The 14053-nt window shown below is 42.9% G+C and overlaps 1 protein-coding gene across 1 annotated transcript in view; it reads left to right on the forward strand.

Moving 5' to 3' along the window:
* Positions 1 to 14053, forward strand: part of PARD3B (par-3 family cell polarity regulator beta) — a 560874-nt gene that overhangs the window by 222316 nt on the left and 324505 nt on the right. Inside the window, 1 exon segment of the mRNA XM_033152744.1 lies at positions 2527 to 2642. Coding sequence (XP_033008635.1) covers positions 2527 to 2642 — 116 coding nt within the window.

Genomic DNA, 14053 nt, shown 5'->3' on the forward strand with positions numbered 1-14053 from the left:
AATGGGGAAAAAATTCATATGTCGAAAAAACCGCATTCAAAACTTCGTAAGTCGAGGTATCGTGCCATCGCTTTCCCTTCGTAAGTCAAAAATTTTGGAAGCGGCGGCCATTTTTTTGCTTCCGGAGGTCATTCGGAAGTCGAAAAATACGGAAGTCGTGTCGCCCGTAAGTCGAGGTACCACTGTATTAGGAAATGATTTATAATGAATTGAAAAAAAATGTTTAAAACTACACCCCCCCCCCAAGAAACCAGAGTCCTTTTTGTTGGGAATGACTCTAGGTGTCAGAAAAGGTTATTTATGTATGCAAAAACTGCAGCCCATGTTTTGTTAGCCCCCAAATGGAAAGTGAGCGAGGTCCCAACCAAAGAGGGTTGGCAACTTAAGTTGACAGAATATGCAAAACTTGCAGATTTAACACATAGAATAAGAGAGCTAGAAGAACATACATTTAAAGAAGAGTGGAAAACATTTATTGAATGTATAGGAAATAACTGTATACAGCTGAAAACGCTGACAGCATTAAGATAAATTCAACAGAGTAAATAATTTTCAATGAATGTAAAAGGAAAACTGATTTGAACAGGGATGTATGATATGTAAAATGAACCATGGAAGGAGAAGAAGGGAAGTCACTGGATATTTTAAAGTTTGTAAAATATTTATTTGGAATTATAAAATTGAAAATTTAATTTAAAAATATCAAAAGAAGAAGAAAAAAGAAACTAAATTAAGTGGGCAATATGTAAACCCCAATCTCCCCCCCCCCCCGACTTTCCTCAACCTCCTTTTCTGGTTCTTTAAATATTTGCTTCTCCTGCCTATTTTGTTCTACCTTAATTTTGCGATCATTTAGCTAAATATTGTTGCAGCCTTATCAATTCTATGTCATATTTTTTTCAAATTACGTCTTACACTTTGCTCTTTTCCCAGTTGTTGCACCTTGACTTTTATGTTTGTTTTCTTAATTGTAAGTGTTTACTCAAACCCTGCTTGTGAGTCCACTTCTTAACAACAACAACAACAATTTATTTGTACCCCGCCCATCTGGCTGGGTCTCCCCAGCCACTCTGGGCAGCGTCCATCAAATATTAAAATACATTTAAAATATCACAGATTAAAAACTTCCCTAAACAGGGCTGCCTTCAGGTATTTTCTGAATGTCAGGTAGTTGTTTATTCCCTTAACCTCTGATGGGGGGCATTCCACAGAGCGGGTGCCACTACCGAGAAGGCCCTCTGCCTGGTTCCCTGTAGCTTTGCTTCTCGCAATCAGGGAACCACCAGAAGGCCCTCGGCACTGGATCTCAGTGTCCGGGCTGAACGATGGGGGTGGAGACGCTCCTTCAGTCATACAGGACCGAGGCCGTTTAGGGCTTTAAAGGTTAGCACCAACACTTTGAATTGTGCTCGGAAACGTACTGGGAGCCAATGTAGATCTCTCAGGACCGGTGTTATGTGGTCCCGGCGGCCGCTCCCAGTCACCAGTCTAGCTGCCGCATTCTGGATTAATTGCAGTTTCCGGGTCACCTTCAAAGGTAGCCCCACATAGAGCGCATTGCAGTAGTTTCTGTAAGTACACCATAAACGGTTCCCAATCCTTTTTAAAGTCTCTATTGTCATTGTCTCCAAGTTTCCCAGTAAGATTCACCATTTCAGCGTATTCCATCAATTTAACTTGCCATTCTTCTTTCATTGGTATCTTGTCATTTTGGGGCTAGTAATATCCTAGCCGTTGTTGTGGCATACATAAAACAGTTTCTTCCACTCTTTTGGCAAGTCTTGACCAATATTACCTAGAAAAAAGCTTCTGGTCTTTTAACAAAGGTCGTCTTAAACATTTTTTTTCATTTCATTATAAATCATTTCCCAATGGCAATTTTTATTGAGGAAGTAGTAGAGATCTGAAGAAAGTAGCTTCCTCCTGTGTCTTGCATATGCTTGAAAAGGGGAATGTTTGTAACTGAAGGGAGAGAGGATACCGTTGAGAAAGTTTTACGGAAATCTGTTGTCTGCTGCATCTGGTGCTGCCAGTGATTTTAAAGATTTGCCTGAAACTGGGAAGGATAAAATGTAATCTCAGCTGAAACACTAATCATCTTACGAGTTTGGGCTTCACTTTGCTTTATATTTGGATAGTCCCATACCTGAACTTCGGAATGAGGCATGCTGTGTGGCACCTAGTAGCTAAACGCATTTCAAAAATAACTTACATTGAATATATGTATTAGGCATTTTCTGCCTTTTGATCCTTAGTGAACCTTTAATAAGCCTTATTAATTACCGAGATGGCCCACAAAGTGGACAGACCGGATAAAACCTGCCTTCTTTTGCTCTGGTTATGGCTCTCCTAAGTAAAGTCAGATTTAATAGAGGCAATAACTCATGTAAGAAATTTAAATTGCATTATAACAGAGAAGGGAAAATTCGTTTATATTTCATAGGGTTTAATTACTTCATTTGTTTTTTGAGCTGGTGCCTATTTTATTTCATTCTGCTTTATTTGTGGTATGGCTTCTTTCCACAGCTCAGTAGCAGATTCAGCAACATACTTACGAGATCAGCACATCAACTTCAGATCTTTGACACTGGCCAAGCAGACAGAATCAATTAATCTGAAAGTCTCCAAAAGCATGGATCTTGGTAAGATGGGGTGGGGGAGATACTAATAATTCTTTTTAGCCTCATCATTTATTTTCTGCTTTTGTTTCTTAAACACACATACATTGGAAGAAAAACGTTATTAGGGCCAAACAAGGAAACTTTGCAGGAAATGCAGGAGAAATTTCTCTTGCATTTTATTTTTTGCTGAAAGCAGCTATGGAAGGCTCAGTTTATCAGAAACAACTCAGTTCCTCCTGCTGTTTGTTTGGTCAAAATCAATGCACAGGTATGAACAAAGGCGCTGCAATACATTGCCTCACTTACCCATCCAGAACAGTTGATCCAGGTGGATATTATGGTCAATTGTATGGGAAACAGCTGGGAGATTGAGTAACCGATTCATACTCCTCTGTCCCCTTCTCAATAAAGGTCATCCAGAATGGGGACCAAGGCCAGTGCTTTTTTTCTTTTAAAAAAATGGTTAGGGGTACTCTCATTTTGACTCAAGAAAATCACTATTTTATAGATCAAATCAGGAAAAATAAATACAGTAGTACCTTGGTTCTCAAACCCTTTGGTACTCAGACAACTTGGAACCCAAACACTGCAAACCAGGAAGTAAGTCTTCGGGCTTGCGAACGTTTTTCGGAAGCCAAACATGCTCCATTTTGAGTGTTACACTTTCGTTTTGAGTGCTACGCTGAGGTCTGTCTGTTTTTGCTATTTATTTTTTTGTTTTTTTCTTTGCTGCTCTTTTTTGTTTTGTTTTTTGTGACTGTGTGGAACCCAGTTCAGCTGCTGATTGATTAATTGTGCGACTGCAGTACGTTGTCTATTGCTTTCATTTTATGGATCAGTGGTCTCATTAGATAGTAAAATTCATGTTAAACTGCTGTTTTAAAAGTCTGGAACGGATTAATCCGTTTTGCATTACTTTCTATGGGAAATCGTGCCTTGGTTTTGGAACGCTTTGGTTTTGGAACGGAATTCCAGAATGGATTAAGTTTGAGAACGAAGGTTCCACTGTACACAAAAGTACAAAGATTCACAAAATGTTAGGGGTATGCATCCCCCTGTGTCCCCCCCAGGAAAAAAGCACTGCCCAAAACCACACTTGAACTCAGATTGATCCAGGTAAGGAGAGTCATCCAGGAACACTTGGCCATTGTTCCATTGCAGTTTTTTTACCACTTTCCCCCCAAAAGGGGGTATTGATGATTGGTTATGGCAGGCATCCTCAACCTGCGGCCCTCCAGATGTTTTGGCCTACAACTCTCATGGACCAGTGGTCAGGGATGATGGGAAATGCAGTCCAAAAAATCTGGAGGGCCGAAGGTTGGGGATGCCTGGGTTATGGGGAAGGGAGGGGGATGAGACAGGAAGTTTCTGCTTTTGTGTTGCTGCATGTGTATGCATTAACAGGAAGTTGCAGTTTTATTTAGTATGTAAGGAAAACTTGCAGTACTTTTTAATATTGTTTTTTTGAAAATACAGACATTGCATTAATAGTTGTCATATGGTTTTAGGGGGGGATATCTTTTGAAAGTTTGGACTGAAGACAGCAAGACCACCTCATTTTTTGTAATAACAAATTTTAAGCATGGGACTGTGTGCATGTTTCAGTGATGAACGGGGGGGGGGGGGGAGCAACCTCAAATATCTTATTTACTGCAATGTCTTGCATAGGTTTAATTTCCCTGCCCAAAGTGATACTTAGCCAATAAGAAAGGACCGAGGTACATGCTGCATCACACGGGGGACACATCTATCAGTACAGCATTAAAAAGTGTCCCACATTTTGGGGTGCCACAGGGTTCTGTCTTGGGCCCAGTCTTATTCAACATCTTCATCAATGACTTGGATGATGGGCTTGAGGGTATCCTGATCAAGTTTGCAGATGACACCAAATTAGGAGGGGTGGCTAATACCCCAGAGGACAGGATCACACTTCAAAATGACCTTAACAGACTAGAGAACTGGGCCAAAGCAAACAAGATGAATTTTAACAGGGAGAAATGTAAAGTACTACACTTGGGCAAAAAAAATGAAAGACACAAATACAGGATGGGTGACACCTGGCTTGAGAGCAGTACATGTGAAAAGGATCTAGGAGTCTGGGTAGACCATAAACTTAACATGAGTCAACAGTGTGATGCAGCAGCTAAAAAAGTCATTGAAATTCTGGGCTGCATCAATAGGAGTATAGCATCTAGATCAAGGGAAGTAATAGGAGCACTATATTCTGCTCTGGTCAGACCTCACCTGGAATACTGTGTCCAGTTCTGGGCACCACAGTTCAAGAAGGATACTGACAAGTTGGAACGTGTCCAGAGGAGGGCAACCAAAATGGTCAAAGGCCTGGAAACGATGCCTTATGAGGAACGGCTTAGGGAGCTGGGTATGTTTAGCCTGGAGAAGAGAAGGTTAAGGGGTGATCTGATAGCCATGTTCAAATATATAAAAGGATGTCATATAGAGGAGGGTGAAAGGTTGTTTTCTGCTGCTCCAGAGAAGCGGACACGGGGCAATGGATTCAAACTACAAGAAAGAAGATTCCACCTAAACATTAGGAAGAACTTCCTGACAGTAATAGCTGTTGGACAGTGGAATTTGCTGCCAAGGAGTGTGGTGGAGTCTCCTTCTTTGGAGGTCCTTAAGCAGAGGCTTGACAGCCATCTGTCAGGAATGCTTTGATGGTGTTTCCTGCTTGGCAGGGGGTTGGACTGGATGGCCCTTGTGGTCTCTTCCAACTCGATGATTCTATGATTCTATGCAAGGGAATTACGTAGAAAACTTGAGGCAGGACAATTGCGAAGTTTATCTTTTATCTATGTGTCTAAATGCTCGTTTAACGGGAAAGAGAGTTTTCTTCCAGCAATTTAAAATAGCTTAAAAAACGAAGGTGATATTTGTCTTGCCTTGGTGGTGGTGCGTGGGGACTTCATCAGTAAGAAGAACTAAGAAGAACCTACGGGCTCACTTTTACATATATGTTTTCGGCGGCGGCATTGCGCCTTGCTAGCTGTTGGAGCTGTGCAAAATATATTAAAGCATGGCAGAAAAGAGTTTCCGCCCTGTAAGCACAGCATAGAACAATTTCTTTGGAGATTGCTTTCTGTGGAGAAAGGTGGCGTATCTTTTGCACAGTTTATTTGTGGAATGTAGCTGGATATTTCAGCATAGGCTCTTATTTTGTCTCTAGCTAGAATGAAACTTGCAGCATTCTGACTGCTCAGAGGCAATGTGGGGTTTTTTTGTTTGTTTGTTTTGTTTTACCTGCTTGAAACATCAGAGTCTTAGTCCCTCTTTAGTGTTTCAGGCAGATCCACAGTTACCACAGCAGTACATACGTTTAGATCGCAGACAGTTTTTCAAGGGTGAACCATACCACTAACTAAGGTTTGTAGATTGGCTTCAAGATTATATCTGCCCTATGTTGGTACCTCTCGCTGGCAGCATAGAATCATAGAATCATAGAGTTGGAAGAGACCATAAGGACCATCCAGTCCAACCCCCTGCCAAGCAGGAAACACCATCAAAGCATTCCTGACAGATGGCTGTCAAGCCTCCGCTTAAAGACCTCCAAAGAAGGAGACTCCACCACACTCCTTGGCAGCAAATTCCACTGTCAAACAGCTCTTACTGTCAGGAAGTTCTTCCTAATGTTTAGGTGGAATCTTCTTTCTTGTAGTTTGAATCCATTGCCCCGTGTCTGCTTCTCTGGAGCAGCAGAAAACAACCTTTCTCCCTCCTCTATATGACATCCTTTTATGTATTTGAACATGGCTATCATATCCCCCCTTAACCTTCTCTTCTCCAGGCTAAACATACCCAGCTCCCTAAGCCATTCCTCATAAGGCATCGTTTCCAGGCCTTTGACCATTTTGGTTGCCCTCCTCTGGACATTGAAATGTTTCAAGTGCTGCTTGAAATGTTATAGGAGGGCCAGGTTCCTTCTAGTCTACCATATGTCTCTGTGGGGAACACATCAATGTGAGGGCAAGGCTATCATGGGTCCTGGGTCTGGACTACACGTTGTGCTATGTTTGTTGCAGAGATCCATTGGACAACAGAAAAAGCCTGAATAATCACAATGTGTGAAACTGCCCTAACTGTGAGAGAGCAATTACTATATCCACTCTTAAGATTGGTTATCACTTGGATAAAATCAGAGGTGACTGCTTATCACATTATTATTGCATTGGGTGCGGGTGGCGCTGTGGTCTAAACCACTGAGCTTCTTGGCCTTGCCGATTGGAAGGTCGGCGGTTCGAATCCTCGCGACGGGTTGAGCTCCCGTTGCTTGGTCCCAGCTCCTGCCAACCTAGCAGTTCAAAAGCATGCCAGTGCAAGTAGATAAATAGGTGACGGGAAGGTAAACAGCATTTCCGTGCACTCTGGTTTCCATCACAGTGTCCCGTTGTGCCAGAAGCAGTTTAGTCCTGCTGGCCACATGACCTGGAAAGCTGTCTGTGGACAAACGCCGGCTCCCTCGGCCTGAAAGTGAGATGAGTGCCGCAACCCCACAGTCGCCTTTTACTGGACTTAATCATCCAGGGGTCCTTTACCTTTTTACCTTTCACCTATTGCCTTAATACACCCCACAAAACAATTCTACCCATGTCAAGAGCTGGTGGTCTCCAGTGATACCATGTTACTGCTTCACAGTTTTCAGTGAATATGAACTGGCAGGTTAAGGGTAGGTTGAACATGTTGGACCGCAAAAGAGCACAGGTCAAAGAACCTAAAGCTTTCTCTCTCTCTCTCACCCCCCCCCGGGAGTTTGCCAGGTTTCAGCACGCCCCGCCTATTGAGTTTCAGCTATTTTTATCCACAACGTGGTTTTTAAAAACAACAACAGACAACTAAGATCCTCCAGCTTCTGAATGCCATGCATCATCAGCAAACATATAGACCTGTTTATATCCACAATTTTCTCCCCCAAAGGCTCTAAGAATAAGCATTGAACAATAAAATGATGGACAATACGGAATAGTCAGCATTTCTGAAAAACTAGGACATTCAGGGTTCCCCCCCCCTTTTCTTCTTTAAAGACACAAAGCATCTGCATAAGATATAATTTTAGTTTCACCTGCTCTCTGCTGAATTTTATGTATGCAAATATTTTTTTTTGCTTGCAGAATGAAACTCTTATCCCAGAATCCTTAAAATGAACATTTGGAGGGTGGTGGGGTGGTAGGGAATTAAAATCAAAAGTTAGATATGTATTGCTATAAATATTTCCCTGCATGGAAAGATAGCTGTTATCCTAATGCTTTGAAGATGGCTGACAGTGTGATCCAATTCCTGTCTTTTGTCAAGTTACTTTGGTATAAATACCTTGAACCATGAATGATTGACCTACGAAGTACCTGAATATATTTGTATTGATAATTTAAAATCTTTTCATGGAGAAAGCAATAAACAAAATATAAACATTTTCAACATTCCTTGTGAATGTTAATTGTTCATATACATTGGTGTCCCGCTAGACGAATGCCTTGCAAGACGAAAAACTCGCTAGACAAAGGCATTCGCCTAGCGGGAGGATGCCCCGCAAGACGAAAAAGTCAATGGGGCTGCCTCGCAAGACGAAAATTGTTCGTCTTTTTTTTCGTCTAGCGAAAGCGCGGCTGTCATTGCCACTTCGCTAGACGAAAAACCCGCTAGACGAAAATTTTCGCAGAACGAATTATTTTCGTCTAGCGGGGCACCACTGTATCAAGACTAGTTTACCAAAATTGGAGAGTTTATGACCGAGACATTTGGGTTTTAGCCATATGTTTTTTACTAACTCATTATCACTCAGCCTCTTTTGTCCTGCTATAAAATAGAGTTGCAAGTATATACCTCGCAGAAATCCTGTAATGATGCACAACAATTATAAAGCTCCTTGCAAAATGATTATTGATTCGTGAATGCAACAATGAGTTTGTGCCCTTGTGTAATCAGATTAGTGCTTCAATATTCTTGATAAATGATGGCGACAGAAAAAAAAATGATGGCGACAGAGTCTCATAGCTGCAATATCAGCTTGGCTTTCTAGTGGGGAGTTATTTGGGTGATCCACTAGGACTCATGCCTTGGTAAATGTAAGGACGTTCAGTGGTTGCTCATGAGAAATCAGCCAAACGCAGGACTTCTAAACTAAGTTCTTTATTGTGCAGAAATATTTACAGTGGAGCAAAAGTTCAAACGTCCATCTCATCCCTCTGCAGAGTCCAGGAATGAACCCTTCCGGTTCTTTGTCCAGTAAAAGAGGCGCGGGATTCTAAACCCCCGCCTCCCCCTTCCACGTCTTTCCTGTCTGCGACCTCGGAGCGTGGGAAACTGTCCCTGTTTCCCGCTCTCCCCTTGGTGCTGAGGCTCTGCGATCTGCTCACAGCCCCTGCGCCGACTTCCTGCTTCCAACTCCCCCTCCCCACTGGAGGAATGGTCGCTTCCTCCTGAGGAGGGGGATGAGGAGCTGGTAAACAACGGAGGAGGTTCCCTGTACTGCAAGCAATCCCAGGATGCTACCTGCTGTGGGGAGGGGGGTTTCCTGACAGTAAACATATTTAGACAACCATTGAGAGTGGATTTAAAAACGCACATTAAAAGTATAGTGGTTTTTTACCTGAGAAAGTATTTGCTGTGTTCAGACAATCATGCATTTGCTTATTGAGCTAAAGCATGCACAAGTCTTTTCCTAGTTTCTTTGCTCCTCTTCTTGCTCTGTACAGCAATCAAACAAGGAAATCTCTAATTAACCAAAACTTCCTGTTTCATTTAAATTAGGAATTATGGTTACCAGCTTTGGAAAATCCAGGATTTCAAGCCAACTGCAAACAGTGTATAATATCCCGGCTTGTTCTCAAGCTGGTCACCTGTTTTGGATAAAACACAACACAATGGTTAATTAGAGACTTCCTGGTTTAATCGTGACTTGACCTAACACCTGCTATGTTCAGTGGGTCTTGCACGATTAGTGTGAACGAACAAATCTTTTATAAATAAATAAGAACAAAGCTTTAATATAGAGTGGCCTTTTCCAGCCTTGTGCCCTCAGATCTTGTTGGTCTACAACCATTGGCCCTATTCACTAGGAATGATGAGAGTTGTAGACCCAACAACATCTGGGAGCACAAGGTTGGGAAAGGCTGATACAGCGCATTTAACTCTCTATTTTCATGCTTCTTGGAACCGAGTGTTGCCCTCTTCTGAATTTCCTCGACTGTTTAGGTGCTCTGAGCGTCAGACTGGAGTCTGCAGCTTTTCATGTTTGTTCTGGGTCAGCTCCATTTTTTTTTAAAAAAAATTGTCCTGCGTTTCAGGCTAATGTAATTCTGTAAGGTAGATGCCGCGTGTCAAATTTAGTGACCCATACTGAATTTTTAAAAATTGCACAACAATGAAGGGGAAAGGGAATGGAGCTTTCTCGGGCACCTAAGGCAAAGAGAATGATGGTGAACTTTGCATAACATCACAGCTAGCTCAACCATAGGCTTCCTGGTATACATAGTCTAATTGTCATCGCCTATCTTACATAAAAGTCACCTCACAGAGTAGACATAATAAAATATAAAATATTACATGAAACAATCAATTCCCCCCCCCCCCACAAAGCAACCTCTAATCATTTCCCTCTTCAAAACAGCTTATTGTAATTATAAGTGTAGTTCTAAAATTACAGCAATTCCTGAAATCAAAGAGAAAGTTATTTGAATCACTATCAAAATGGTAATGGCAGAGCCTGAGTCAGGAGCAGGCTATGCTTGCTGGTCTGGAATGCTGTTACTGTTTCCCTCTTAGCAGGATAAATTTCTAGGGAATCAGAATCAGATTTTCTTGTTTTGCATAAGGAAAAAGGTAGGTCCAAACACATTCCCAGATCTCACTTGAACCTTATATGAAGTTGCACCTCTGAAGAGAGAGGATTGTACTAAAGCCCAGCTTTGACATAAATCCCTGGCCTGCTAAACTGTATTTTAGGGGAAACAAAATAAAATAAAAAAATTCCTTCCAGTAGCACCTTAGAGACCAACTAAGTTTGTTCTTGGTATGAGCTTTCGTGTGCATGCAGAAGAAGTGTGCATGCACACTTGGTATCTGAAGAACTGTGCATGCACACGAAAGCTCATACCAAGAACAAACTTAGTTGGTCTCTAAGGTGCTACTGGAAGGAATTTTTTATTTTTTATTTTGTTTTGACTATGGCAGACCAACACGGCTACCTACCTGTATATTTTAGGGGGTAAGTGTTGGTCTTGTGAGCTCTCCCTGGAGCCTTATTTGCCCCTACGGGTTCCCATGGTTGCGCCCGGTGAGGAAAGATGGAAGCAGAAAAGACACCTGAGGCTGCTGGCTTCAGAGAGAGAAAGATTTATTATCTGCATGCAGAGGTACCTGCGGTGTTTTGTACAGCCAAGCAAGTACAAAACTAGTCAATTTTCAGCCAGTTCTTATAGACAGCTCCCTGGCTCTCTTCCCACCCCAGGAATCTTCCTCTTGTCCACATAAGGAACATTTCCTGTTGTACATTTCCTGTTGTACATATAAGGCAAAAGGACATTTAGCCCTGAGTTGGTTCATGCGCACTCCAGCAAGGCCATCCTATCTCTGACCTAGACAACAGTTCCTCTCTGTGCAAGGTCTACTACTGTTATCTCCAGACTCTTAGTCGTAACTTGCCAGAAAGAAGTACAATGCAGATCAAAGTTCACAGCTTTACAGAGAGGTTTCATAAAGAAAAGCTTAACAGAGGCACTTTTATACTTCTGGACTAACAATACATTCAGGTAAATATATACAGGTTAGCTAATTAACCCTTCCATCCCTTTCCCTCTTCCCTTCAGTGGCATGCTGGCCCTGGTGAGCTTAAACTACACTTCCCTGCTATGAAGAACTGTGGGTTGCTACTTTCAGTTTACCACTCAGATCCTAAACTACAATTTAGGGAGCTGGAAATGTATGTCTGAACCTTTCCCCAGGTTTTGATGAAGAAATTCACCAATGATAATAGCTGGAATTGGGGAAACGTGTATATCTGGCTGTGGGGGACTGATAACAGCTCCCCCAATAGTTCAAAATAAAGCCTTCCTTTAAAGTGATCATTATACAGAGCTTTCTTTAAGGCAACACTTCTAGGTAGTACCTCAATTGTACTCCTCGTCGCTCTGGCAACAAGTTCAAAAAATATAAAAAGCAGTAGATCTTAGTGAAGTACCTTCAACTTAGAAGCAAATTAGCTCGAATGTGCAAGACGATGTGAGGTGAAACCTATTTCTAGCCAGTGCCAACCTAAACTAAATGCCAGAGGTTTGCAAAGTTCAATATGACTTGGGGTAACACAGCTGTTCAGTTGCATGTTCAGTTCTACATAATACTAACACATCAGGGACGCGAGTGGCACTGTGGTCTAAACCACTGAGCCTCCTGGGCTTGCTGATCAGCGGTTCGAATCCCTGCGACAAGGTGAGCTCCCGTTGCTCATTCCCAGCTCCTGCCAACCTAGCAGTTCAAAAGCATGCCAGTGCAAGTAGATAAATAGGTACCACTGCGGCGGGAAGGTAAATGGCATTTCCGTGTGCTCTGGCTTCTGTCACAGTGTCCCATTGCGCCAGAAGCAGTTTAGTCCTGCTGGCCACATGACCCGGAAAGCTGTCTGTGGACAAACGTTGGCTCCCTCAGTCTGAAAGTGTTAGAGATTTCAAAGTGCTTACGTGCAGCTAGCCACCTGTAGCAATTAACAGTTGGCTGAAAGCCAAGATCTGCTCTCTCTCCAGACCCTTAGCAACGACCTGTGATTGGTCAAGGAGTTCCTAAAGAATGAGCTCTGTGTGAGAGCTTGTGTGGTGTGGTGGTGTTTGTAGTTTGGTTACTGAAGGTTGAGAGAGAGAGAGACAGAGAGGAAAGGTTTTACTTTTGTTTCTTTTATTTCCTAAGTCTGTACATAGTAACTTATGGATACTAGTTGCTTCAATAAATGCTGTATATAGTTATCCAAGTGAGTTGCTGAGTTCCTGCGTCATGCTGTCCAGTCAATGCTCTACAGCCAGAAGCTTCCAGAAAACCTGTGTTCACTCTGCTGTGTCCAGGATTACGTTTTTCCTGACACTAAATCTTAATAGAAAGCGAGATGAGCGCCGCAACCCCATAATCGCCTTTGACTGGACTTAACCGTCATGGGGTCCTTTACCTTTTACCTTTTACCTACCACATCACTGCCAAGAAAAAGTCCAGTGCTATCATATGGAGTGTAACTGTTCTGGGTGGTGGTGCTTTGCAAGGGGGGGGGGAGAAGGGTAGTCATCTGAGAGAGCAGGAGACACTTAGACAGCTGAGGACTGGAGTTGGAGAAGTGAGGGTTGCAGGCTGCGATGCCAAATTAATTCGGAGAACTGTGCAAGAGGTGGGAAATGAAGTTGTTACCTTCAGAGACTTCCCTGAATACCTAGGAAGATAAGTAAGGCATCAGAATGAAAGTACAGTGGTAGCTGTACTTACACGCACCTCTGGTTATGTATCCTTCAGGATACGCACGTGGCAAAGCTGGAAGGATTTTCCGGGTTTCATTGCGCGCGTATGCGCAGAAGCGCTCTGCCACACCGCGCCTATGCGCAGAACTGGCACCTCCGGTTGCAAAAACCTTGGGATCCGACCAGAGCTCTGGAACGGATCCCTTCTGCGACTGGAGGTATTGCTTATGTGGTGGTCTCTTGGTCGCGAGCACTTCAACCCTGTACAGCCACCCCCGGACATTTCACGGTCTATGAGTGCTGCACCAACGACAAACGGTCCCCAGCTGCAACCCACCAGACTGCTAACCAGAACCTGCTTGCTTTATTTACCACAGACGAGGTTTATGTGAATAAAGAAGTTGTTTATTGTGTACAAAAGCGTGTGGTTTCTGACAAATAAACGGTGTTCAATAAGCTTATAAAGATGGTCCTATACCGGCCTATTACCGCTAGATGATGCCGGCCTATTACCTCTAACAGTCAACTAATTAACAATACCAACACGTTTCACAATAACTGGTTATCCTCGCTGCTAACTTCCACCAATGCTGCACCTCAGATTCTTAGATCCAGCTCTCACTCCTGACTCACTCCCTGCTCAACTTACTTCTCCCACCAACTCTCACTCTGACTGACCACAGGGAGGGGTTTTTTTATACCCAGGCTGAGCCCGCCCCTTTGGGTTCTAACTGACGCAAAATTTAACCCCTACCTTGCTTATGGTGCTGGAGGAGACTCTTGAGAGTCCCATGGACTGCAAGAAGATCAAACCTATCCATTCTCAAGGAAATCGGCCCTGAGTGCTCACTAGAAGGACAGATCCTGAAGTTGAGGCTCCAGTACTTTGGCCACCTCTTGAAAAGAGAAGACTCCCTGGAAAAGACCCTGATGTTGGGAAAGATGGAGGGCAAAAGGAGAAGGGGATGACAGAGGACGAGATGGTTGGACAGT

Source organism: Lacerta agilis, chromosome 1 (assembly GCF_009819535.1).
Source record: "Lacerta agilis isolate rLacAgi1 chromosome 1, rLacAgi1.pri, whole genome shotgun sequence".
In the NCBI taxonomy this organism is placed as follows: domain Eukaryota; kingdom Metazoa; phylum Chordata; class Lepidosauria; order Squamata; family Lacertidae; genus Lacerta; species Lacerta agilis.